This window comes from Gadus morhua, chromosome 14 (assembly GCF_902167405.1).
Source record: "Gadus morhua chromosome 14, gadMor3.0, whole genome shotgun sequence".
Lineage (NCBI taxonomy): Eukaryota > Metazoa > Chordata > Actinopteri > Gadiformes > Gadidae > Gadus > Gadus morhua.
Genome location: NC_044061.1, coordinates 27,124,458 through 27,151,783, shown reverse-complemented (window position 1 = coordinate 27,151,783; position 27,326 = coordinate 27,124,458). Strand labels below are relative to the sequence as shown.

General features: G+C 44.2%; 2 protein-coding genes across 2 annotated transcripts; one reads left to right on the top strand and one right to left on the bottom strand.

The window, feature by feature from the left end:
• Positions 1-458: 458 nt before the first annotated feature.
• Positions 459-5,738, top strand: LOC115558646 (very long-chain acyl-CoA synthetase). Its single transcript, XM_030376936.1, has 10 exons — positions 459-988; positions 1,611-1,820; positions 1,929-2,087; positions 2,835-2,959; positions 3,182-3,376; positions 3,552-3,642; positions 3,737-3,935; positions 4,078-4,175; positions 4,273-4,403; positions 4,507-5,738. The coding sequence occupies exons 1-10, from the start codon at positions 508-510 to the stop codon at positions 4,678-4,680; spliced, it is 1,863 nt and encodes a 620-aa protein (XP_030232796.1). The 5' UTR covers positions 459-507; the 3' UTR covers positions 4,681-5,738.
• On the bottom strand, positions 5,554-26,832 carry LOC115558645 (very long-chain acyl-CoA synthetase). Its single transcript, XM_030376935.1, has 10 exons — positions 26,142-26,832; positions 16,002-16,211; positions 14,580-14,738; positions 13,113-13,237; positions 12,501-12,695; positions 11,680-11,770; positions 11,340-11,538; positions 11,030-11,127; positions 10,772-10,902; positions 5,554-6,492 (listed from the first exon to the last, which is right to left on the bottom strand). Exons 1-10 carry the CDS (start codon positions 26,617-26,619, stop codon positions 6,316-6,318), a joined length of 1,863 nt encoding a protein of 620 aa, XP_030232795.1. The 5' UTR covers positions 26,620-26,832; the 3' UTR covers positions 5,554-6,315.
• Between the last annotated feature and the right edge of the window lie 494 nt (positions 26,833-27,326).

Here is a 27,326-nt window from a genome sequence, read left to right as displayed (position 1 = left end):
TATATATATAGGTGAATGTCTTATTTTTAATACTGAATTGAAAGATTCAGTATACAGGTGGTACGCAACGTCTTTGTTTGGGTTACCACAGAGCAACAAATTAATATATATATATATAGCCTATATATATATATATATATATATATATATAGGCTAAATATATGAGCAGCATTTATACAGCACACCGAAATGTGTATGTAGTTACGTCAATATATTTTAAGTTAAATTCTCGTATTATTTGGATATAGCTCTGAGTTTGACATAGGACTGATGGTGTCTAACCTCCCGTGACCATCCCCATATTCACGTTTGCGTTTCGCACGATGAGTCGGACTAGGCTTATTATTATTATTGACTTACCATCCAATCAGAGGGCCGCATTAGTCGGCAAGCGGTGACTCCCACTGGACTTCTGCTCCTGGGACACGCCCACTAGACTTCTGACCCTGGGACCTAGTCGATCCAGAACATGGAGAGAGCAGTAGCAGTAGACAGTTGACGTCCTCCATGTTCACAGCCATGTTTAGTATTATTAATATACTTGCGGGTCTGGCCATTGTGCCATTATTTCTTTACATCAGGAATCCGTATATCTTTCACGACCTCGGCTATGCGTTTCGAGCAATAAGATGCGTGACTCGGATGAAAAGAAAGCAGAAGTTGAGTCCGTCGTTTTTGGGATGTTTCCTGGAGAAGGTGGAGAGGCACCCGCAGAAACCCTTCATCATCTTTGAAGGCACCTCTCACACATACAGTCAGGCCGATAGACAGAGCAACAGGATAGCCCGGGTGCTGTCGACCCACGCTCAGGTGAAGGGAGGTGACACCGTCGCCCTCTTCATGGGCAATGAGCCGCTCTTCGTGTGGGTCTCTCTGGCCCTGGCCAAGGTGGGCTGCATCGCCTCTCTGCTCAACAGCAACATCAGGTCCAAGTCCCTGCTCCACTGCCTGTCGTGCTGCGACGCCAAGGTCCTCATCGCTGCTGCAGGTGCTCTCTTCAACCGTCATGCCTCCTTATCCAGACATGGGGATAGACGTTTATGATGGTGTATTCATTGTGTATTGGTGCAGTCGGCTCAACTCTTAAAATCAGGTGATTCGGCTAAATCAAACACGATTCTGTTTCACCCACCGGTAACTTAGCCAGGCTGTGACGTCACAACTCCGCTATAAAACCTCAAGCACGAGGAAGGGTCTGCTCGGCATGGCTTGCGCAATAGTCACCGCTAGCCAATGGTAGCCATCGGTAGTCACCACTGTTTATAAACACGTTAACAAAATTAACAGAGGGAAAACATGTTGGGAATAATGAGGTTAACCTGTGGCTCTTCCTCTCGTTAACAACTCTGCTCATGAAACATTTCTGCTCATGTTATATGTGACATCATGTCCAGGTGAACTCTGAACAAGTGAGGGTCACTCCTTGTGAGTCTTGATTCACTCATTGTGACTCATTGTCACTCAACACCTTGTTGATGGAGTTACCCCTTGACTGCATATTTATGTAGTCCAGGGGAACCTGTCTGACTGGAAGAGGCCAAACGGCCATAGACCAGTTAAACTCCTCCCCCTTCCGCCTGACCCAACGACTTGCCCCCGTCTCTCCTCAGAACTACGGGGGGCGGTGGAAGAGGTGATGCCCACCCTGCTACAGCAGGGGGTCCGCGTGTTCATCCTGAGTGACGACAGCGACTCTGAGGGCATGGAGGGGCTCAGTGCCAAGATCCAGCAGGCCTCGGACCAGCCCCTGTCCCCCCACCTCAGGGCCAACATCACCCTGAAGGGCCCAGCGATGTACATCTACACCTCAGGGACCACCGGTACGTGGCCCCGCTGGTCCTCTCTCCCAGCCGGCTGAGAGAAGCTGTTCTGCGGCTGTGACCTCGGCTCCGTGCCGCATGTTTTACGGGCGTCCTCTTGTGTGGCAGGGCTCCCCAAGGCGGCGCTGGTGACTCATGAGCGGGTGATGCAGGCGTCGCTCATGTTTAGTTTGTCTAACGTCCGGGAGAACGACGTCTTGTACCTGTACCTCCCGCTCTACCACAGCTCGGGCTTCATGATGGGGCTCTGTGGGGCCATGGAGACAGGTAAAGGCGCTCGCTGGGAACACCTCTTCCTCTTCCTCTTCAAAAGAACGTGTATTCCTGGGTCGTAATCATCGTCCACCATATTGACAAAATCACACAATAACTGAGACCTGGTAATGATTCTGAGTGAATCTATTCTGAATCCATCTAATCAAGTAGATTAGATAAGATTAGATTAGATTAGATTCACTTGATTGTCATTACACAGTAACAGGTTACAATGCAACAAAATTTAGGTGGGTTTTACCGGAGTGCAAACTTCAGCTTTAGCAACATGCATCTATAAATGTATGTCCTTAAGGTAATTAAATGAGGTAACTTTGTAAAGCAAACTCAACCAGTCTTGGTACTGAAGTACATTTCGGTTCAATACAGCCCCTACAGTAAGGACAAACAGAGCCCTGTCAAGCTTTGTCCCGGCATCCATAAGACTTTTGAATGGTTGAACCCCTCTTTGAACTATATCCTCTCGTTTTAATGCCTGGAATCCTTTTTTAATTATTTATTTATTTCTCCTCCACTATGGAGGTAATACTATTTATTCATTAGGCTTAGGCAAGGATTTTGTTTTCTGCGGGGCTGATGGGGTGTGTGTGTGCGCGCGCTTGTGTGTGTGTGTTTGTTTATTGTGTACTGTTGGGTATGGACACACCCTGCTGCTCCTCCACATCTGAAGTTCCTAACGGAAAAATAAAGTTATTTGAATTGAATTGAATGATTCTCAGATATTTCCCTCTGCTTTTCCAGGGATCACTGTGGTTTTAAGACGAAAGTTCTCCACTTCCCAGTTCTGGAACGACTGTCGGAAACACGACGTGACGGTTATCCAGTACATCGGCGAGATCATGCGCTACCTCTGCAGCACGGCGACGGTACACCCAGAGCTCCTCACTCATCATCATAAGATCTTCTGCTTATTCACCTGTATAACCCATCATGGCTGCTGCTTATTCACCTGTAAAACTCAACAGGGCAGCTGCTTATTCACCTGTACAGCAAAACAACAGTTTGGATAGAGACAAGAGGAGACAAGATAAGGGTACTGATTACATCCTACCTCACCTTTTGTCTCCTGCTCCTCTTCCTCTTCCCAGTCGCCCAGTGACAGAGACCACAAGGTCCGCATGGCAATCGGGAACGGCATCAGAGTTGACACCTGGTCCGACTTTCTGCAACGTTTCGGAGATATCCGTATCTGTGAATGCTACGGAGCGACGGAAGGGAACATTGGTTTCATTAATTACATCGGAAAAGTTGGCGCTATCGGAAAAGAGAATTTCCTTCAAAAGGTGAGTGCAGATGATCTTGAATTTCTGAGCATTGGCGTTCATTCAGTAGATGTTTAGTAAGGATATTTCGAAGCATGCAGAGTACATCAAATCAATGCCTCATTAGGCATTGGTTCTAAGTTATGTCCCACGTGCCTTGGATGTCTGGTGTTTATGGTTCTTGGGTTCCCTCTAGATGACGACACCCTACGCCCTAATAAAGTATGACACGGAGAAGGAGGAGGCGGTCAGGGACTCCCGGGGATTCTGTATCGAGGTCCCGAAGGGTGAGAGACAACGCACCATGTCACACTTTGAGAAATCAAAATCCCCGATGGTACGCAAACGTCCAGATCTGAACGAGTGTGTTGTTGACGCCAGGAGAAACCGGTTTGCTGGTTGGCAAAATCACCCCGAGGTCTGAGTTCAGAGGTTACGTGAAGAACAAGCAGCAGACGGAGAAGAAGAAGCTGCAGGACGTTCTGGTGAAGGGAGATATCTACTACAACAGTGGGGACCTTCTTCAGATCGACCACCAGGGCTTCGTCTACTTCCAGGATCGGATCGGAGACACTTATAGGTCAGTGCAGATAAGAAAAGCCTATCGACAGACTAAGATCCTACGAAGGCATTCCATGTCCGTTAACGGCTGTGGTTGAGTGAATGATTCAGTGTTTATTGTTGTGGATCTACGGCCTGACGTCTGCCCGTCACACACACAGGTGGAAAGGGGAGAACGTAGCCACCACCGAGGTGACAGACCACCTGGTGATGGTGCACTGTATCGAGGAGGCTAACGTCTACGGGGTGGCCGTGCCTGGTAAGAGCTTCCTACTCCTCGTCTCAGCGTCATAACTAACATCACGTGACCCTGTGAGTGACCTGAAGAGCACTGTGTGACTGTTTGATTTGATCAGGGCACGAGGGGAGGGTTGGAATGGCGGCTCTCACGCTGAAGGAAGGCCAGGACTTTGACAGCAGCGCTACGTACCAGCAGGTCAAATCCTGCCTGCCTACGTATGCAAGACCCCAGTTCATCCGGATCCAGGTAAAGCGGGCGCAACATGTTCAGCATACCCGTCTAATACCAATATCAACTCTAACTCCTGAAATCAATTTGCTTTCCCAAAATAATTGGCATCGCTCATCAGGATGCATTGATGGTGACCGGGACCCATAAGCAAATGAAGCGAGGGCTAATGGAAGAGGGATTCAACCCTGCGGTCATCACAGACCCGATGTACTACCTGGAGAGCAGTGAGGGCTATGTCCCCATGACCCAGGACATCTTCAACAGCATCACAGAGGGAAGGATCAGGCTCTGAGCCCTCAAAGCAGGGAACACGGCGGAGATCTGCCCTGCATGGCTGATATGACTTCAAAAAATTGGTTCTGATTTAGGATCATCAGGGAGTAATTATGTTAATGACATTAAGCTTTTATTTTGGTTTTAATAAAACACAATCATCTGTATATTAACTCTGTAATACATCTTAATATTGCATCCTATTTGTGTATCTTGCTAAATCATCGTATTAAATATATACTTTTTTAAAATAATGTACAGTGATGTAATTTAAAAAAAATTAAAGCTTGGGCAGGAAATGTGTGCAGTACTAACAATTTGTCGGAAAACCTGAGTGACAATAAGTGATTATGCTGTTGAACTTGGCTAAAGATAAAAAGAGCAAACACTGAGTCAGCTTTGGTCCATTTTGAACAGCGAAGAGTGTTTGCACTACGGGCAATCCTGAACAAGTCTCATTACTGGATGGCACTCTTAACCAGTTATTGCTTTAACATTAATCACTTTAAAAAGATGCAGGTGCACCGACTACACTAGGGGCCTTATAGTGAGAAACGGCTTATGGATGATGGTTGCCTAAACCTGCCATCATTCACACACTCGGACAGTTACCTATGCCAACCTATTCTAAATGATATTGTAACTTCAGATTTCTATTTGTGAAAGAAATTACACATATTTTAGTGAGTTTAAATATTCGCCTGGAATGGAACGTTCTGCTCGGTCCGTAGTTAAACATTTATTATGTTTGATTCATTCTCCTTCCTACCAAACCGCTACAGTTACCCCATTTGTACAATAATTACAATCATGCCCTTTGTCCTTTGTTGTTAGGACCTGGTGTGTAACGAGTCGGCTGGTTTTAACAGTAACGATGATTCGTGACAAAACCTGCTTTTGTAAATCTTTTTATTGTTCTGAAAACATTACATGACGGTCTTTGTCTTGGAAGCCAACATGAACTTTTTTAAAGTGCCAGTGAAATAAATTGGATGAATACCTAAGAACGAATAATAATGTTCTTGTGCATCTTTTCTTTCTGTGTGTGTAGCAGTGTGTATTTGATAACAAAAAAAACTTCACAAACTTCACTTCTCAAACATCACCATGTTGAGAAGGGAGAAATACGTTTCTTCATTGCTCTGCGGTTATCAGTGTCAATCATTAGGCAGAAAGAGGTTGTGAAATGGGCCTTGATAATATTGGTCAATCATTGATGTCGTTGACAGTCAGTCTTTTCAATGCAACTTGTATCAATCGTACGTCACATTTAACCACAGATGTTAACCGGCCCAAATGTGTCATGTTGCAGGCGATGTGGCTGTCGGTCAACGATGACCTCACAGCTGTGTGGAACACACACACACACACACACACACACACACACACACACACACACACACACACACACACACACACACACACACACACACACACACACACACACACACACACACACCTCTCCAGGTATGATATCAAAGGGACGATGGTAAAGTCGGTCAGAGGCTCCCCTGTTGATAATGCTCAGCTAATGATACATAACGATAACGGGCAGAAACATTCTGTCCGAGCAGTATTAAGACTTCAAGCTAGTCGGTGGAATAATACGTTTGGCAGAGGATTTCCCTCCATTTACAATCTGACCTCTTTCAAATTACAGTTTGACTTTCCCAGACCAGATGGAGTCGTAACAGTCCTGTGTGAGGGGACTGTACGTCTTCCTGCCGGGGTCCACGATGAACAGCGGGTCCCGGATGGTGCTCGGATCAAAGCCTTCCTTCACTAGCCTGAATTTGACCTGCTTGAATGTGCCGGTGAGTTCAGGGTCATTCTGGAAAAGAAACGTCCAGTCAGAGCACAGGCGACCCGTTAGGATAGTATACACATAAAGCATCTGCAGAAAGAAACCATTATTAATGGTTAATAACGTAACAAAGTAAAGGAGATGGTTATTCATACGACTCAATCCCCCAGCACCACCACCTGTCCACCTTAACGTAGGTGTAGCGCTTGGTTTTGGTTCTACTCAGATGCCGCCAGTGGCTGAACAGAACACAAAGTAGTTAATGGGAACCAAAAATAGGCAAATACAATCTAGCGTCCTCTGTAGGAGGCTGTGGTGGACGAAGTACTCGGACCACATACTTGAGTAAAAGTTTGAGATACCTAGTGTAAAATATTACTCCAGTAATGGTGGAAGTACTCCCTTTAAACGTCGTAATTCGAAGGCTAAAAAGATAGCCATCGAATTGCAAAGTTGGGAGAAACCCGCCCAAACTGCACGAATCACCATTTGTTCTGATCGGTACACTTTTGGATCTGTCACTTTATTGTCTATGGTCACGCATGCTGCACACCGGCAGAGACTCGCGCACACACACACACACACACACACACACACACACACACACACACACACACACACACACACACACACACACACACACACACACACACACACACACACACACGCAGGGGCAACGCGCAGACAGACACACACGTGCGCACAATCACATTCACGCGCGCAGGGGGAACGCGCAGGCAGACACACACACGCACACACAGACACACACACACAAACACACACAGCATGCATGTCTTGGAAAGGAAGGAACGACAGGTTTTTCGAATGGAGTGGAGTAAAATGTACGATTTTCCTCTACGAGGTGTAGTTGTGTAAAAGTACTCACAAAATAATGATACTCAAGTAAAGTACAGATATGCTAAAAAGTTACTTAAGTACGGACCAAATTACTGTCCACCCCTGGTAGGATGGTACGATTAATACGGTTCCACTCAGATAACATTGCATTGACATATCTGGCTTACATTCGACTGCTGAGGCAAAACATGTTTCTCTTTTTTGGTAATTTCCATCATATTCCGCCTAAATCTGCGTAGCTTGTGACTTCTTGTGATTCACAATTGCTCTCCCTTGCGCTTGCAACATGCACTGGAGTGGGTGTGCTGTTTGATTGACCTCCTGTCCTGCCTCCACAGCCATTGTGTTGAAGCCCAGCAGAAAGCCACTCCTTCTGCTTCCTTTTTAGATTTCCTCCCTTGTATCTGCTCTATTTCCATTTCATCATTCTCTAAACACACAGGGTACTTCAAGGCGTACACAACACTTACTCATATCCTCTACACTCAACACGCAGACACACCCTGGACCATTCCCCCTCTGAAAAAGACTGTGTCTGCATGTTTACAGATTGTACCTCAAAAATAGAGATCCCTAAGGTGAGGAACCTTTGACCAACTAACTCCTTAGCACTAACTCAGGATCTTAGATCTTAACGAGTTGGCAATAACGAGATGGAACTAACAAGTTAGCAGTAATGAGTTGGCACTAACAAATGAGTGCTAACTCCTTAGTGCTAACGAACGAGATAGCAGTAACGAGTGTGTACTAACGAGTGGGAACTAACGAGTTGGCACTAACGAGTTAGCGCTGATGAACGAGTGGTGCGTCGACGTGTTCCCTGGCTGCAGGGCCGGTGTTACACCGAATTATGCGACCCACCGAAAAGTTTGACCCCAGGGGGCGCTGTTGCATATTTTCTGCAATATCCACGAGTTTGAAGCGTAGACAGGCATGACAAAAGCATACATAAAACATAACATCTCCCCCCAACCATTTGCCTTTTTATTAAAGGTGCTTAATAAATACATTTGATTGATTTGATTAGCATTTTACAGACCCATACAATGGATCCCATAAAAAGCTACATTCATTGTTAAATTACGCTGATTTACCTTTGAGCATTTCCTATTATAGGCTGCTGTGTAAAATGCTGTTTAGAATTAATGTTAGTATCAAGAAAAGAAAGACCCACCGGAAACCTTATGTTTTATTTATGTTTTTGTTATAATGCACACCTGCAAGTTGCAGAAAATGTGGGTCGCAGAATTCGGTGTAACACGGCTGGCCGTTTCGGTGCCCTAGGCGACTCGACATTAAAGAGGAACTGAACTGAAATTTGAAGTTTAGTTGATATAACAGATGTATTGTCTGCCTTCTCATTGGTACAATAACTAAAAAGGGCTGAACTTGCTAAAAGGGATTAAATTGTACGGTGAAAGGGGTGAAAGTGTTACAGGGCGCCGCCATGTTGGATTTCAACAATCAGTGACGTCACTGGCATGGTAACCTACTCCTACTCTGTGGCTCTAGCAGCCATAGCAGGTAATGAGTCAGACTCTGAGGCTCGCTGAAATGGCTACGGAAAAGCAAACAACCAGGTCTACAGGAGGATCATCTTTTGGATTCCCCTTGGCTGCATTAATGAATTATATAGGGCCAAGGCAGCTGGGTTAATCATACATTTCCACAGGCTACCTTTGAACAGGAAACCAGCCCTTAATACATGGCTGGCAGCCTTAAAACTGACAATCAGCCCCTGTCATGTCAATCTCCACAAGCTAGCACTCCGACCATAAAGTGTATGAACTATTACTCCGAAGATATCACAGATCTATGTTTCCAAACTGCTAATTAAACCACGGCGGGTCTGTAAACAGAAGGTCCACAAATGTCCCTTTCTACTCACCGACGTTGTTCGCCGACTAGCCGATTGCTGATACAGAGGGAGTTAAACTCGAAGAAGTAATTTCATAGTAAGATGTATCTGTGCAATATCCATCTGTGCAATATCCATCAACATCAACCAGAAAGTAAACCTCCAACATCCACCTAAAGTAAACGAGACGCTCGTGAATCCTCCTCGCATCTATGCTCATCCGCGGGTGTATCTCCCAAAGTGCATCTAACATGTCTTTCAGGTCCCGTCCACCCGGAGCCGATTTTTTTGTGAAACCATGTCTTTAATAACCATGTTATTAGGCAGATAATAAACCATGTTCTTTAATAGGTCCATGGTCCCAGGGTAGTTTCAAATAAAACCGGACCTATGCGGTTTCGTGTTAGGTTTCGTGTGGACGCCTGAAGCGACGTTAGAGTTGCGTTGAAAGTTACAGGGTTTTTTTTGTATTATTTTTGTAGCTTTAAATACAGCCCCTTGGTCAATTTAATTACTAACTGTACATTAAAAAGTATTTTTACTCAATCTAAAAGGTTAAACAACTACTATCTCCTCCTCGACTTCAATGTTTGTATACAGCGCACAGTCTGGATGCGGGCAGGCTTGAGGCACTCCACTTATTTTGGTGGAGAACCAGCGCCTTGAATATGTAGGTACATTATTTGTACAGCTCGATGCGTTTCCGCAATGAGTCTGTCTTTACGGAGATATTCCTGAAACGCATCAAAGTATATCGGAGGGGTAATGATAGTTTTCGCCTTGTTACTTGGTTGCTATTTATGGGGCGCTCCAGTGTCTCCGCTCGGACGTCCCTTAGAGAGAACATGGCAACTTCCAAAACCTCTCTCTCGCCGCACAGCATCCGAAATGCCCTATGCATGGTTATGCAACCTAATCCCACCATTAGATGATCAAGGTTGACCGGAACCTCTCGGCAGCAGACCGATTAAATGGCAGTGTCCATGCTCCAGCAGCACCCACACGCACACCAGTCACACCCACACGATCAGAAAGTGGAGTGCCTAAAATTGATCCCTCTCCACCGCATGGCAGTCGGACAGTACAGGCATGTCCCTCACAGGCTCAAACGCGTAAGCAGCCATATTAAAATCACTATTTTCCGCCGTGCAGTGTAGAAGACGTTCCTGTGTCTGCAGCAACAACCTAGTCCTACCATGCCAGTGACGTCATCGGCGCTCTAATACTAAAAGACGCATTTTCTTTTGTTGCTAAAAAAAAAGCTATACATAAATTTTTTAATACATTTTTTTGTGTATTTTTTTTTTATCATGGTCATAGCACGTTATCAATGTTGATTATTTCAGTTCAGTTTATCTTTAAATTGTGCCCTGGACAGGACTTCCAAGCGGGGGGGGTGGGTGTGCCTAGCACCGGCCTTGAGTGATGGGCCTCTTCATAACTAATTTATATATTTTTGTAATTCAATAATGTAATATATATATATATATATATATATATATATTTTTTTTTTAAACCTTATTTTTTGGTGCCCCCCCAGGTACTTGATGCCCTTCGCACTAGGGAGCGGCGGGCCGGCCTGGCTGTTACCTGGATCCTGATAAACTGCGGCCAAGCGAACTGAGGCAGAGAGTGGCTGATGTGAGCGAAGGTCTCGCTGCAGTCCAGGGTCTTCCCCTCTTTCAAGGTCAGCGTGGCCATCCCAGCCCTGCCTTCGTGTCCTGGAACGAGTAAGTGGTCTTCGTCAGGTGATGGAGTTAGGACTTTAATGGTCTCCTACTAATCTTCATATCAACATGTCGGGCAGGACAACGTTTGAGACGCCATGCAGAAAAAGTATTTTCTGACCTGGCAGCTGGACTCCGTACACATTCGAATCCAAAACAGAGTCCATCATGGTCAGGATGGAAGCCACCTCTGTGGTGGCCACATTCTCTCCTTTCCACCTGCAGAATGTGAGTCAGACAGGATTTGAGGAAGATTTTCAGAACTTTGTGGCTCTCACAACACATTGTCACTATGGCTACAGCACGCCGAAACGGTGGTCGTGTTCAAACATATGTGAATACTGAGCATTCATGTTATCAATGCATTCACAGTTTAACTTTAGTAGTTAACGACAGCATCCATCGCGTGTGACATCCAGACTCGAGCGCACCTGAAGGTGTCCCCGACGCGGTCCTGGAAAAAGACGAAGCCGTCCTCATCGATCTTCATCAGGTCTCCGCTGTTCAGGAACAAGTCCCCCTTCTCCACCACGTCCCGCACCTTCTTCCTCTCCGTCTGCTCGGGGTTGTTTAGGTACCCCCCGAAGGGATTCCTGGCCGTGATCTTAGACAGGAACAGTCCGGTCTCCCCTTCGAAAGGGAAGGAGAAGTTAAACTGACCTGTACTCCCCGAAACCTTTCAGCTGAATGCGAGTCTGTCCGTTCATACGGTGCATGTCCTTTACAACTGCTAAGGTTCTAGCTGTTTAACAGAACCTTGTCAGAACTCACCGGTTGGAACCTGGACACACAGGCCGTATGCGTCTCTGACCAGCTCCTCCCTCTCCGGGTCGAACTGAACGAGCACGTAGGGAGCGACCCTCTACCGTACAAAACAGTGCACATCATCATACACTCACTATGGGGCCTCATGTAAATGACATGAAAAGGGTGAGTCAATCATAAAAAGTTAATCCTTCAGCCAATACAAACCATCCCCCCAGAAACATAGCGTAGATCAATGGTATAGTGTAGCCCCTTTAAGACGTTTTTTCAGCCGAGTACCCCCTTCACCTAGCCTGGCTATTGCCAGACCAAGCTCAATCGTAGATTGCACGTTGGTCTGGGGAAGCTGCCTTCATTTTCTTCAGCACAAGAGGCGTGATCATTGGGCTTAGTTCAAATGACTCTGTACGCAATTGGCTGCTTGCCGTCGCTTCCCTGTCGTCATTGTGTTAAACCAGCCAATAGCGTGCGGGGAAAAGCCAGCTTGGTGATTGGCTCCCGCAAAAACTTTTCAGAAGCAGAAAGAAATGTATTACTCTTCTCGAGTCCAGACCCTTATGCAGGGCGTACTGAAATCGCCAGCAGAATGGGCAGCCTACCCTTCACCGGCACAATTATTTTTTGGCATAAACATTAAAAGGGTGCAATTACTCACAATTGAATGAGAAACACGCAGATTCTCTATTGCAGACTTTTCAGAAAATTAACCTTCCTCAGGGTGAAAATAAATCGATAGTTGGATTTTTTTTACAGCAGTACCCCCATTTGAGCACCACTGGCGTAGATCACACTGAGAGCAATAAAAGGACCTCCGATCCCAGACGTACCCGGTGGTAGAAGTTGACCTTCCCAACGGCGCCGACTCGTCCGGGGTAGTTCATCAGTGCCGTATTCCCGTCGCTCGACCCGTAGAACTCCGTGATCCTGATCTTCCCAAAGCGTTGCAGGAAGAGCCTCCACACGTCGGCGCGCAGGCCGTTCCCCACGACGACTCGGACCCTGTGGCGCCGGTCGTCTGCCCCCTACTGGGGGCGGCGTGGAACAGGGAGGAACAAGAGCATTGGTTAGAACCAGGAGACCCATGAAGTAATGTACACACTTATTGTATGTTGTACGTCCTGGCACTTAATGTATGCACTTATTGTGTGTTGTACGTCATGGCACTTAAAAACAGTACTTAGCATGGTTCAGCATCTTACCCTAGCTATCTGTGTTGTATACTGGGAATGGGTTAACCTAGTGATAGTTAGTGCTTGGCATTTGGTTCTATGAACATCCTTAAGGTACCGACAGAGATGTTGTTTCTCTTTCTTCCAACAAATGGACTTATAAATGTAAATGATCTATGACATCTAGTAGAACACATGAATGGATACATTTTGAGGTGAATGAATGGCTGAATGTCTGGTGAAAGGCTGCAGGTGAGGTGGTGAGCGGACCGCGGGCGTGTTGCAGAGGTAGCGGAGGATCTCCCCGATGTAGAGGATCACCGTCACGTTGTGCCGCCTGCAGTCCGCCCAGAACTGGGAGGCCGAGAACTTCCTCTTCAGGACCACCGTGATGCCTGGAGGAGGAGGAGGACCATGAGGTAGAAGGGGTTCCCCTCGATGTGTGCATGTAACTCAAAGTTATATTCTAGTCCCATTATAGTACGTCACTAGAATTGCTTTATGTACTGAAATCAGCATCACCAAGCCTTTGCAAAATAGATTTGAAACCATTGTACGATAAAAGTTAGTACAATTTATAGACTGATAACACTGATTCCGTACTGTAGAACCACACACAATCCTCTCTCTCGGCTGGTTCAGACTACACGATTCTCAGATATTCAAATCTGACATGTTCAATTGAACATGTAACACTATACGATCACAGAGCCAGGAAATCGGGCCTTGTCTCGTTGGAAGACACACTACAAGATTCGAGGGTGCGATGCTCTCTACTTTGTATCATTCACGTTTGTAAGATATTTAGAAAATCTAAGTTTTAGAACCGACATAAATGTTTTTTAACCTTTTTGTCATAAAGGTTCCAGTAGATTTTATTTCTGCTCAATGTAGCATCTCCTCACAGTAGTTGCGTTGCGCGTGACATGAGCAATATAAAGTACCCGCAGCAACAACGTAGCCTAGCAACAGAACGTCAACAATGGATCCCGAGTACCTAAAAATGTTAAAAAACAGTCAGTTCTAAACCTTAGATTTTCTAAATATCTTACAAATGTGAATGATACAAAGTAGAGAGCATCGCACCCTGTGCCCAGTCTTCCGACGAGACAAGGCCCGATTTCCTGGCTCTGTGATCGTATAGTGTGACATGTTAAATCGTGGAGGAATATCTGAGAATCGTGTAGTCTGAACCAGCCATAAAAGCTGGAAGAAACATGCTTTTGGGTCATTGAGTAACGTGATAAATTAAACATTACGACATTATGTCCCCACTATGAAAGCCGTGGTCCAGAACGACCGGTTCCTACATCCTCCCACAAGCCTGACCTTCAGTCTCACCAAGGAAGAGGCATGTTAAACATTACCTTCCTCATTCTTATAGCACATCAGAATGACGCCAAATGGATTCAAGTGAACACACACACACACACACTCTCACTCTTTGCAAGCAGGTGCAGGGAATCAAACCAGCAACCCTTGGCTGAGAGATGGCTTGTGGTCCCTCTCCCTCTTTTCCCCTCCCCTAACCTCTCTCTAAGCCCCGCCCCTCCACTCTCTCAATGCCCCGCCACTCACCTCTAATGGCCCTGCCCCTCACCTCTCTCTTTGTCCCCGCCCATCACCTCTCTCTATGGCCCCCTCCCTCATCTCCCTCTGGCCCCGCCACTCACCCCACCCATGGCCCCGCCCCACCTCTCTCTATGCCCCGCCCCTCTCTCTGGCCCCGCCCCTCACCTCTCTCTATGGCGCCGTGCAGCCCGGCGTGCAGCCCTGACATGTGGTACAGAGGCAGTGTGAGGTAAAGACGATCCTGGGCGCCCACGTGGGCGTGGGTCAGGAGGAAGGCCGCCGCCCAGGCCTTGGCCTCCGTGCTCACCGTGGCTTTGGGCAGACCTGGAGAGCAGAACACACGGAGCACCGGGACGTACATCCTTCAGAAGGACGTCCAGAGCAGCGCATCCTGATGCAGCAGAGAGTATCACTACCAGTCAACTCAGAGAGCAGCTGTCTGATATTTCTGACCACCAGGTGGGACGTTGATTACAAGTCCTTCAGTGGATAAAGTCATATAGTGACAACACAAAAGGCCGTGGGCCCCAGGTGAAGGCTGGGTGCAGGCTTGTGGATATGTATGTTGTATGTTCTGGCACTTAATGTACGCACTTATTGTACGTTGTACGTCCTGGCACTTAAATACAGTGCTAAGCATTGTGTGGCCTCTTATCCTCGTTATCTGTGTTGTATACGGGGAATGGGTTAACCTAGGGATTGTTCGTTTTTTGCACTTTGTTCTATGAACATCCTTACTCTACTGACAGCGATACGTTGTTTCTCTTTCTTCTGACAAAAGTATTTATTGTAAGTCGCTTTGGATAAAAGCGTCTGCTAAACGCCCGTAATGTAAATGTAAATGTATGTATCATACTACTCCCTTAGGGGCACTATTTCCTCTAGCTCAGGGGTCAGCAACCTTTTCAACATGCAGTGCCAGTTTGACATTTTCTCGTTAATGACTGTGCCTTAATAAAGATTAAGCTGAATTATGACACAGCGACCCAAATCATTTGCAGAAGACCTGGAATTCTACTATTTCCATATAGTCCACAATCATGCATCAACATTTAAATGGTTTTTTGGTTGTTATATTTGCAACATGGGCTTCCAAATTATAATTACATATGTCCCATCTTATAACAACATTTACAGAAACTCATTCAAAAACATATTTGCACTGTGAGAAATGTAAAAAAGCTAGAATACATGAGAATGTTGGAACCATCCACATCAATATCTTTAAGACATGTACAGCTTTGCAAAACCATGTGAAAGCGATGCATACAGGCCACTTGCTACAATATTTTAAATATTTTCTTCTCTATTACTCACAACATAGGTTTAAAAACTATTAATTTATCCCATTTCAGAACACTGCTTTCTGTAACTAATTTAAACATATTTGTACTGGGAGGAAATGCCCAAAACAGAATAAAGTGCAAAACAAATCGGTAGTAAAGATTATGCTGCCGCATTGTGCTGTGAATTCTTGTAATAATAATAATAAAAAAAATAAAATTTTTTTTTTATTTTTAAGTGTGCCAATGATTATGCTGCCCCGTGCCAGTGCTGGCACGCGTGCCTATTGCGACCCCTGCTCACCTGTCGTGCCAGAGGTATAGAAGTATGCAGTAGGGGTTGTGGCCTTCACCTGAGCCCTGAGCTGGGGGGACAGAGGCTGGTCCGAGGCCTGCTGGATCTTATCACTGAGAGCCTCCAGGCCCTCGGAGCTACAGGCCTCCCCCAGGATGAACACTCGGATGCCCTTCTGCCGCAAGCTGGGCAGCACCTCCTCCACGGCCCCCCGCACACCTGGGGAGGGGGAGCACAGGTGAGGGTGGGGTCAGAAAAGGCTTTGGGGAGGGGGGGAGAGGAGGGGTTAGGGCCGTGGTCCGCTGACATGATCAGGTTTGATCCATAACAGCCGTTCGATTATAAAGGGGTGATATTGCGCCACCAGGCGTGAGCGTGATTAGCCGTTACAAGCTGTTTGAAAATCAGCCTTTAACTGTGTTTTAGTGACATCACAAGTGGGCGTGTCCACCTAGATGTATGATGGATAGATCAGCAACATTTGCTACAGTCCACTGGGTAGGCTGGTAGACTGATCACCCGCGGCGCTACCATTGGGCGCTACCATTTTAGGTCTGGGCCCGCCCAGTTTGACCCAGGCCTATTAGTGACTAGTGAGTGATTTTCATTCTAGCCGTTCATCCAATAAGCAGCCTGAGGAAAGCGTTGAGTAAAAGCTTCTCAGCCAATCAGCGGCTTCTACCCCACGTGTGGACTGCCTGCCCACAGGCTGCAATACGCACGTTGATTCTGCTGGGCAAATCATCACCTGTACAGCAAAACTCAGACCTACAGAAATTAAATTATGGACAAGCAGAGGATGGAGCTGAACATTAGCGTCAAGCCCGACACATACGGCTTCATGAGAGCAGCTGCTGCCTGCTTGCCATGGTCAGACACCTTTGGTGACAAGGCTCTCATCCGGCCCGCCTGCGCGCACTTTTCCATTCTGGTGGAAGACGCAGAGTACACTGGTTTTGTGCAGCAGCTTAAAAGAAAGGCAAAGGCCAACAAGACCATGAACGAAAAAAAAGAAACACTCTTAGAAGTGCTCGACGCATGCCCCTGTGATATTTTCCCCAACATGAACAGCCTCCTCACATTGCCCATGATGACGACAAGTAGGCCTACTGTGGAGAGACTCTTTTCAGCTGTCAATCGGATAAAAACAGGCACCAGGGCAACAATGTTGACGGATAGACTGAACTCGTTGTCCCTGCTTTCATTTGAAAGGGAATTGAGTGATTCACTGGAATATCAAGAAATTCTTGCTGTGTTCAGCACGAGACCCCGCCGCCTCCTGCCGTCAGCCCCACGTCCCACAAGCAAGTTTGAATTAAATTGTGTGCATTTGTGATTATTTATTTGTTATCTCGGATTGTTATGCTGTTGTTTAGATGGTTAGATATGTTATTCATTCAATAATTCTTAAGAAATAAGCTAAAGGAGAAATAATTTTTGATAGTTTTCCTGCTTTTTGTGTTTAGCAGCTGTGTCAGATTCAATGCTGCTCTTATTTCATGTCCATACAGTTCTTCTGTCATTCTGAATTTATAAGAAACAGTTAAATAATTTTGGACAGTTCCCTGCGCGCCATGCTGGGTAAATGAATGGAGAGAGAAACAGACCCTCCAAAGATATAATTCAGTATCAGTCTTTTTTTGCATTGAACGTTCAAAAGAGATACATGAAGTTAGGCTTACTGCCAAGGTGTATGTCTTTGTCCGCTTCAGCTCTGAGCTGAGGACAGCGACACAAGAGCCACACAGGGTAGGCTACTGAGTCGCTTTCTTCAGTGCCGCAGAAAAGCGCTAAAACGGAGATGAAGGTGAACACGTTTTTTTTTTTGGCTTATTTTAACTGGCCCATCCAGTTTTCTGGAGGCCCACCCACAATCAAAATCCTGGCGCCGCTAGTGGCTCCAATATACAGGTGGACACTTGTGATGTCACTAAAATACCGATTTTCAAATGGCTTGTAACGGCTATCTCTCTCTTGGGGAGACCCAAGAGAGAGAGCAGAGAGAGAGGTCATGTTCCCCGAAGCGCCGCTAGGCATTGGAAAAAACTACTTAATTCATCGTTCAGATCTACTTTATCTTATTTTATTTACCTAACAGTATATAGTTTGTTTCCGTCGTCCTCAATCGCTCGATTCAACAATACATTTTGGCACTTTTTACTCCCGGATCAGACCGCAGAAAAAGCCTTGGACTTTCCTATCGCCAACATGCCTCTGTATTCGGATATCTCAGGCACGGAGACTGGGAAATGCACAGACTGCACCAAACTGCAACAGACATTGGCTTTATTTGAAACGAGACTAGCAGCAGTAGAAAAATGCAAAGGACTCCTACAGGATACAGTGCCGATGGGTGAGTTTGCTGAGCTCACTCAGATACAGCAAGATGATCAAAGTTACACTGTATCCTTCCCGAAGCTAGACAAGAGAGAGACAGTTCCAGCTGCGTCTCACTGGCACAGAGTCTGCGCTAAGCCAAAACAACATACCTTTTTTGATGCATGTAGATCTGGAAAAAGAGGTGGAGGGGTTGCTGCTATATTTAAAAATGTATTTCAGGGGAAACAGATGTTATTTGGTGATTTTCCATCGTTCGAATACCTTAGTGCTGTATTGAAATGCTCCCCCAGAGCTCTCCTATTAATTATTTACAGGCCACCCACATATTCTGCAAATTTTTTCGATGACTTCACAGAATTATTGTATAGCATCTCCACAGAATTTGACTGTCTAGTTATAACTGGTGACTTCAATTTTCATACTGATGATTTGAATGACAAGTGTGCAAAAAAACTTTTTGCCATTTTGGACACATTTGAACTGTCTCAACATGTGAAAGAGGCTACTCATTGTAAGGGGCACACTCTAGACCTGGTTATCACAAAGGGCCTCAATGTTTCTAATCTCTCTGTGACTGATCCTTCCTTGTCTGACCACTTTTCTGTTTTCATTAACATATATTTTATTCCCGACATACAGACAAAATCAAACACTGTCAAAAAACGGTATATCAATGAAGATTCTAATGTACTTTTTAAAAAGGCCATCTCCTTGCTACCACCTCTAAACCCATGTTCTGCTGATGATCTTGTAGAAAACTTTAATTTGAAAATTTTGAAAGTCATAGATGTAATTGCACCTTATAAGGTTAAAACGATTTCCGGAAAAGCAAAAGGCACCCTGGAGAAAAGCTGCTTCTGTAACAGCACAGAAAAAGGAATGCAGGAAGGTTGAACGCATCTGGCGTAAAACAAAACTTCATATTCACCATGATATCTATAAAGAGAGCCTCCGTGCCTACAATTTAGACTTAAAAAATGCTAGAGAAACATTTTTCTCCAATATCATTAAAACCAACACTAATAATGCAAAAACCCTATTTGCAACTGTTGACAGACTGACCAACCCCCCAACAGAAATTCCACCTGATCTCCATTCCACGCAGAAATGCAATGAATTTGCAGCTTTTTATATTGATAAAATTGAAGGTATCAGACGCGCCATCAATATCTCCATGTCAAACAAAAATGTTGGACTACCAGCCTGTTCAGGCAAAAATTACGTGGCAAGGATGGCATGCTTTAATGTTATAGACTCTCAAAATCTTGTGGAAACTGTGACATAACTAAAGCCATCCACCTGTTGCCTTGATACTATGGCTGTGTCCCAATTCATAGGACGCATCCTTCGTAGACCGCGTCCTTCGAAGGATGCGGCCTTCGTAGACCGCGAAGGACACTCCGAAGGCCGAAGAAATGGGACGGTCTAGCCTACGGAGCATTTCTGGTTTACGTAACAAACCGTTACCTCCCTTTACCTTGCGTGACCACGCGCTGTTCCTGTCACCTAGCAACCCTGACAGCTGAACTGACCTGTTAGTAAACAGAAGTTAAACCGGACAGCGCGAAAAAAAGAAACCAACAAAAATTATTATTGATCATTATGTTTTTGCATATAGTAGTTTTATAATAATTGTTGTAAATAGTCACATGAATGTTTGTTGTAAATAGTTTTATTGTTGTATATATGTTTTATAAGTTATATACGAATACATTAGTCAATACAAAAAAGTTAGTAAGGGTTTTAATAAATAGTTAATCAAAAAAGTTAGTTAAATAAGTTAGTTTCAATAAATATGTAAATAATAAACAATCTTTTAAATATAACAGAACATAAGTTATTTGTCCACCAAACGCTCCAAAAATGAGAAAAACCTATCCATTCTTTCCCTGCTCTCCTGGGCTTTTCTCTCCTCTGCCTCCCTTTGTAGCCTCATGTCCTCTTTTATTAACTGGAACATTTACATTTTACATTTACATTTAGGGCATTTAGCAGACGCTTTAATCTTTAATCCAAAGCGATTTACAATAAGTACATTTGTCATAAGAAGTGCATCAATATATCGCTGTCGGTACAGAAAGGATGTTCATAGAACCAAGTGCAAGTACCACAATCGCTAGGCTAATCAATTCCCCGTGTTACAGCCATGATAGCAGCTACTGCAGTTGCTAAACAGTTAAGTACCATTATACAATACAATACAATACAACACAGTGTACAATGGTTGCCAGAAGGGGGAGGGTGGCTATGCAGTCGAGGTGGACTCTGAACAGGTGAGTCTTGAGTCCATTTGGGAAGATAGTGAGCGACTCTGGAACATGTCTTCATCTCTGTCCCTCTTTCTGGACCTTGGCCCTCGCTGTCTTTCCTCCTCCTGATCCTTGTCCTCCACCTCCTGATCCACCACTGCTCTACTTGGCCCTGGTGTGTTCTCAGGGATGGAGGCAATTAGGACAGGGGGGTTGGTGGAATGCCTCTGTCCAAATACCTTATCCATGGGGACAAACCAGGGCCAAGTGGCAGCACCGGGTTTCCCACCTACCCCCTCCCCTGACCCTGGATACTTGCAATCCTAAGGCAGAGGAAATCAATCATGGCAGTTAACAACAACAACAGCAGTATCAAAACAAATTTCAGCAAAAGTGTTTATTAACTTGCATGGTTAAAACAAATAATGTATATTTAAAATGACATGTACATACTTTATATATTTTTTTTAAAAATTGTCCCATTTTTTCTTTGCCTGCAGGGGAGTCATCTTCCCCTGCAGGCCTATTTTCTCCAGAATTGTCCTAAACACAGAGACATTATTAATCAGAGAAAACAAGAGACACATTTATCAACCATGTTAATAGCCCATGTTAACAATCGGCCATTTATAATATATATATTTGACCATCTTGTAAAGGTTACATCTAAATTAGCCCTCATCCTATATGAAGCCCATAATAATAAGACAACCAGTAGAAGTCAAAACACCCTTTTTCTTTGTGTGTTTTTCTAGTGCTGTCTAGTACTGATGCGAGCTGTGACTTTTTTTGTCTATCTTTCTTTAATAACCCAAAATAGGACATCGTAGTAAACGATTTCTGGGGATGTTGTATCTGTCCTGCTGTTTAATGAGGGCTAATTTGACTAACCTTTACAAGATGGTCAAATGTAGATATATAAATGGCCTATAATAATTTTTATAAACTAACTTACGATATAAATAAACGATTGTTTCTTTACCCCCAAGCCACACTTGCTCATCGTTCTCCCCCCTCAATAGAATAAATCGAGCAGTATGCTGCTGGCCCCCTAAACCAAAACCAAATGTTAGAATTAGTTTTGCTTTACACTACCAAACAAAAGCAGCTTAAATAGCAAAATAACCAAGTTAACTGTGTAATCAATCCCAACGTCTGTAACGTTACGGTCTGAAAACCAGGGTCCACAACCTGTGTTCGCGTTGGTCCATTTATCTAACGTTACAGAATAGCAAATTATCTATATAATCGCCACAATTTCGGTAAATATAACCATTTTAACCTCTTAAATTTGAAACTATAGGGCTTAACGGGTGTTCTTAGTTAACGTTACAGCGTCACTAACTGTAACGTTACCTTACTTATATTGCCTATTACTTTCATGAAAAAAGTTTTAAGGGCCCTTGTATTTTTAACATTTGTATCGTTAAATACTCGAGTGACTATAAACAAAATACTTACATTTAAATGCAGAACTTAAATCGCCATTCTCCGCCATCTCCATTGATTGAATGCGCAATGAATCTTGGGAGGGATACGTTGGGCCGTGAAGGATCTTGGGATACGTTGGGCCGTGAAGGATACAGCCGATGCATCCTTCAAATCCGGGAAAAGAAGGCTGCATTCGTAGGCCGCATTTGAAGGACCCTTGGAATTGGGACAGCACTTGGCGCGACGCTGTGACGCAATCGGCGTCGACGCATCCTACGAATGCAGCCTTCGAAGGATGCGTCCTTGGAATTGGGACACAGCCTATACCTACCAACCTCTTTAAGAATGTTTTCGACTGCCTAGCAGTAGACATATTGCAGATAGTTAACAACTCTCTCCAGTCAGGCAATTTCCCAAAAGCTTTGAAAACTGCAGTTATTAAACCCCTTTTAAAAAAGCGGGGCCTAGATGCCTCTATTATTAACAACTACAGACCAATATCAAATCTACCCTTCATAAGTAAAATCATTGAGAAAGTTGTCCTCCAGCAACTAAATCACTTCCTGGCATCAACTGGTTGCTATGACACCTTCCAATCAGGATTTTGACCCCTGCACAGCACTGAGACCGCCCTTATTAAAGTTGTAAACGACATCCGTCTTAACACAGACTCTGGCAAAACCTCAATACTAATGCTACTTGACCTCAGTGCTGCATTCGACACTGTAGAGTAGACCATACATTACTTCTGGAAAGGTTAGAAAACTGGGTGGGGCTTTCAGGCACTGTCTTAAATTGGTTCAGGTCCTACCTACAAAATAGGAACTACTTTGTTTCCATTGGCGACTTTGTATCAGAATCAACCAACGTCACATGTGGAGTCCCACAAGGTTCGATCTTAGGACCCTCTTTATTCAACATCTACATGCTCCCACTAGGGCAAATCATGCAAAATAACAATATTGACCATCATTGCTATTCTGAAGACACGCAAATCTATGTATCGCTATCACCAAATGACTACCGGCCCATAGATCTGCTGTGCCAGTGCATTGAGCAAGTGAAGGAATGGATGTGCCGAAATTTCCTTCAACTAAATGAGGTCAAAACAGAGATAATTGTATTTGGTTCTAAAACGGAAAGGCTTAAAGTAACCCAACACCTTCACTCTCTGTCCCTGAAAACCTCAATCAAAGCCAGAAATCTAGGGGTTATCATGGATTCAGATTTACATTTTGACAGTCACATCAAATCAGTTACAAAATCGGCATATTATCACCTTAAAAATGTAGCAAGACTTAGAGGGCTCATGTCCACCGAAGACTTACAAAAACTTGTACATGCCTTTATCACTAGTAAGCTTGATTACTGCAATGGTCTCCTTACAGGTCTCCCAAAACAAACCCTGAGGAAGCTTCAGCTTGTTCAGAATGCTGCTGCTAGAGTTCTAACAAAGACCAAAAAATTTGATCATATTACACCAATTCTGAAATCGTTACATTGGCTTCCTGTAGGTCAGAGAATTTATTTTAAAATCATGTTGCTAACCTATAAATCCCTACATGGTTTAGGCCCAAAATATTTAACTGATATGCTTCCACTACATCAGCCTTCTAGACCAGGGGTTTTCAAAGTGTGAGAGAGTGATCCCCCCCTCTGAGAAAAAATTTCAGCTGAGCCCCCCCCCCCAAATTTTTTTTTTTCTAAATACCTGTGTTTTGAAAGCCATCTTAATTATTTTACACATTTTAAACATCTCTGATCATAATTTTAAAACATTTGTAACATATTTTTGAAACATTTGAAACATATTTTTGAAACATATTTCTGAAACATTACAACATCTTTGTGCGTTTTTAAACACATTTCTAACACAATTTAACAACTTTATCTAAGCATGTTTTAGCTTAACCTTTTTTAAATACATTTGAACATCTTAATCTGTGTAAACTGCCAGTTTACACAGATTCATTCAGCGTCCCCGACTCTGAACTTTCTGAGTCGAATCAGTTCTGCCTTTTCAGTCCAGAGATTCGACTATTCGGCGGGGTTTGTTTACCGGCGTTGCTATGGTGACCTAAATTATTATAAGCAACTGAAAACGATGTTTGAAACTAAAACTGTGATTCTGAAAAAAGTATAAATGCTATCAAAATGCCGTTTAGATAGTATTGAAGATACAAGTGTGTAGATTTGTTTAATGGTTTGAACGATGGTAATCGGTTGAAAAATGAATGAGTTACGATGTCTAGAAGTAGGTGTATCAGAATGGGCTGACGTCTTCAATGAAAACAGCTGAAAACGAAGCGGTATACTAAAACTGATTCTGAAGAAATTTTAAATTATATCAAAATTCTTTAAATTAAATCAAAATTCTCATTTAGATATTATTGAAGATACAAGTGTGTAGATTTGTTCAATGGTTTGATTTAGTTGTGTTACTTCTACAGTTGAAGTACGACTGATGATTTGAATCATCGACTTCCAGGTTTTTTTTCGGGTTTATTATTTTTTTCACGTCGCGCCCCACAGTTTGAAAACCACTGTTCTAGACCACTAAAGGTACGAACACACCAGACGCGTACCCGCGTAAAGATTTACGCGCGTAACGCACCTAAAATGTTGCTTGACCATTTTGTGTCAAAAATGGTCCTACGCATACGCTCCTAACGCGCCTACGCTCCTAACGCGCCTAGATTAGTCCATGCATGTGGACTAGATGAGTCCACATGCAAGTGAACGGAGCGTTCCCTCTTCGTCATAACTATCAAACCAAACATCCTTCACATTCACCGAGCGAACATTACGAAAGTAAAATGCACATTTCTCGCTAAAAATGTTTCCATAAACGCATTTAATGGCGTCACTATGTTACTATTTCCAACCAGAATAAAGAAAGTTGTCGGCCGTGGCTGCCATGGACATGGCTGCGCTGGAGTCCGAGGTAGGAAACCCAAACGCCGCCGTGTTTGGGTGGTAGAGTTTAGATCGGGTTAGATTAAATAATCTCGGATATAAATAACAATAATCGGGTTAAATAACTTCACATGGTGTGTCTGGTGTGTTTCCAGCATTCGTAGTGTTGATCAGCAGATATATAGTCCGCCAAGACGTTGAGGTTGCTTAGTAACCAGAGACTCTGTCCATGCAAGTGAACGGAGCGTTCCTTCTTCGTCATAACTATCAAACCAAACATCCTTCACATTCACCGAGCGAACATTATGAAAGTAAAATGCACATTTCTCGCTAAAAATGTTTCCATAAAAGCATTTAATGGCGTAACTATGTTACTATTTCCACACAGAATAAAGAAAGATGTCGGCCGTATGCTTCTGTCCAAGCTCACTACTCTCTGCCAGTGACGTCGGGTCAAGCTCAACGCTGATTGGGCAACGCGGCTAATCGTCATGCGTATGAGCGTAAAAAGTTCAATTTTTTGAACTCTTGAAATATACGCGTCTCATACGCGCGTAAACCAATGGTTCCCTATGGAAAAATTGACGATTTTATACGCGAGGTACGCGGGTAACGCGTTTGGTGTGGCCGTACTATGAAATCCTCTGAGACCAATCTGTTGATTATCCCCAGAGTAAACACAAAACATGGGAAAGCAGGATTTAGTTACTATGCAACAAATAGCTGGAATAAACTCCCAGAGGATTTAAGACTTGCCCCAACTCTGAGCACCTTTAAAACAAGACTGAAGACTTTTATGTTTGCTATAGATTCCTGCTAAATCTTAAATACATTGCACTTTCTAAAAAGCTTTTTTAACTTTGCCTTTATTTTCTATTTTAATACTAAAATGCCTTTTTCTATTTTTCCCATTTCTTTGCATATGTTTTTCTTTTACTTATCTATTATTTTATTTTATTGTATGACAATGTTTGTATGTGAAGCACTTTGAGTCTGCCTTGTGTATGAAAAGTGCTATATAAATAAAGTTGCCTTGCCTTGCCTAATCACACTCACCTGGTGGCATAATACCCCCCCTTTAAGAATGGACGCAATCATGCCATTGTAAGAGTTACTTCTCTGTCTGAAAGTGAAGTGACGTTTAAACCCGACCTTGATTGTGAGGCCTACATCAATATTGACAAATAAACTCGACGCATCCCTGCATCCGTACCTGCGTCGGCGATGAGGACTTTGGCGCTGGTGCAGGAGAGGCACTGCAGCAGAGGGCTGGCTCTGATGCCGTAGTTCATCAGGGCAGGCGCGCAGCCCAGTTTCGCAAGTCCGAGCAACAGCCAAACAAAGAGCGGCTGGTTCCCGAGGAACAACGCAACGGTGTCCCCTTCTCTGAGCCCGGCATGCTGCCTCAAAGCCCGGGCCACCTTGTTGCTCTGAAGGTCCCCATCTCCGTAGGTGAACAACTCGTCCTCGAATATAATGAAGGGCTTTGCTGGCTGCTTCTTGGCCAGCTCCAGGAACCGATCAAGCACGGTGAAGTACGGCATGGTCTGCAGGAACTTCGCTCTTTGTCCACTGATCCAAATATTTAAACGAGCGTGCATTACATCCTGCACAAAGTAGGGGAATTTCCTGTAAAGTAATAAAAGAATGACAGCCGACCCGGACAGGATGGTGAATAAAGTTTGCATCATGCTGATGCCAGTTCTCGCAGAAGGGTTGCCCTCCTTTGAGCTTATGTTCGCCTGTGAATGGTCTGTTGTTGATTCCAGGTTGACTTATAAGCAGTTATTCAACGCTCTCATTGCACAAAAAAATATTGGAACCGTTACGCCTTTTATGTCCACCGATAGATATGTGCCTCCACCTTGTGGCGTTTGTACCAGCAGTTAGAGCTTTTAAAATCATTAAAGGCCTACGTGCAGGTTAACTGGAAGTTTTGATTAATGGGTGCATGAAGTCCTCAAAATATGTGTATCATTTATAAAATGTCTCCAAAATAGTGTTTAAAGTCCATTTATTTATTTTTTTGCCAGTAACGGGTTATTTCTAACGCCATTCGGCGATGAAGTCACGTTGGGGAGACGTGGTGGAAGGTAGCCTCAGCCTAGTAGCCTACTAGAACGATGTGTACCAAGAAATGTAATGGAAAAATTGTCTGTTTTAGTAGTAAGCCCTCACAGACATAGACATCTTATAGCATAGACGGAGCATTGGCTGCTGGGACGGCTGGGACGCGAGAAATACGGCCGCCATCTTGGAGTGGTGTGGTCAACCGGGAGCAGCAACAGCAGCAGAAACAGGATGCCGGGCTGTTGTTCAGCGTATTCCTGCTCAAATTGGCGGACCATCCACAATAGGAATCGGGGGATTACTTTTCACAAGTAAGATTTAACTTTAC

What these genes read in the sequence shown, in the direction of transcription:
- LOC115558646 (XM_030376936.1), top strand. Translation starts at nt 508, where the DNA reads ATGTTCACAGCCATGTTTAGTATTATTAATATACTTGCGGGTCTGGCC. An exon ending in CTACACCTCAGGGACCACCG is followed by an intron (nt 1,821 to 1,928) that starts GTACGTGGCCCC and finishes CTTGTGTGGCAG; the next exon opens with GGCTCCCCAAGGCGGCGCTG. An exon ending in CGGATCGGAGACACTTATAG is followed by an intron (nt 3,936 to 4,077) that starts GTCAGTGCAGAT and finishes TCACACACACAG; the next exon opens with GTGGAAAGGGGAGAACGTAG.
- LOC115558645 (XM_030376935.1), bottom strand. Translation starts at nt 26,619, where the DNA reads ATGATGCAAACTTTATTCACCATCCTGTCCGGGTCGGCTGTCATTCTT. An exon ending in GTGTGTCCAGGTTCCAACCG is followed by an intron (nt 11,539 to 11,679) that starts GTGAGTTCTGAC and finishes TCCCTTTCGAAG; the next exon opens with GGGAGACCGGACTGTTCCTG. An exon ending in CGCAGTTTATCAGGATCCAG is followed by an intron (nt 6,493 to 10,771) that starts GTAACAGCCAGG and finishes TTTCTTTTCCAG; the next exon opens with AATGACCCTGAACTCACCGG.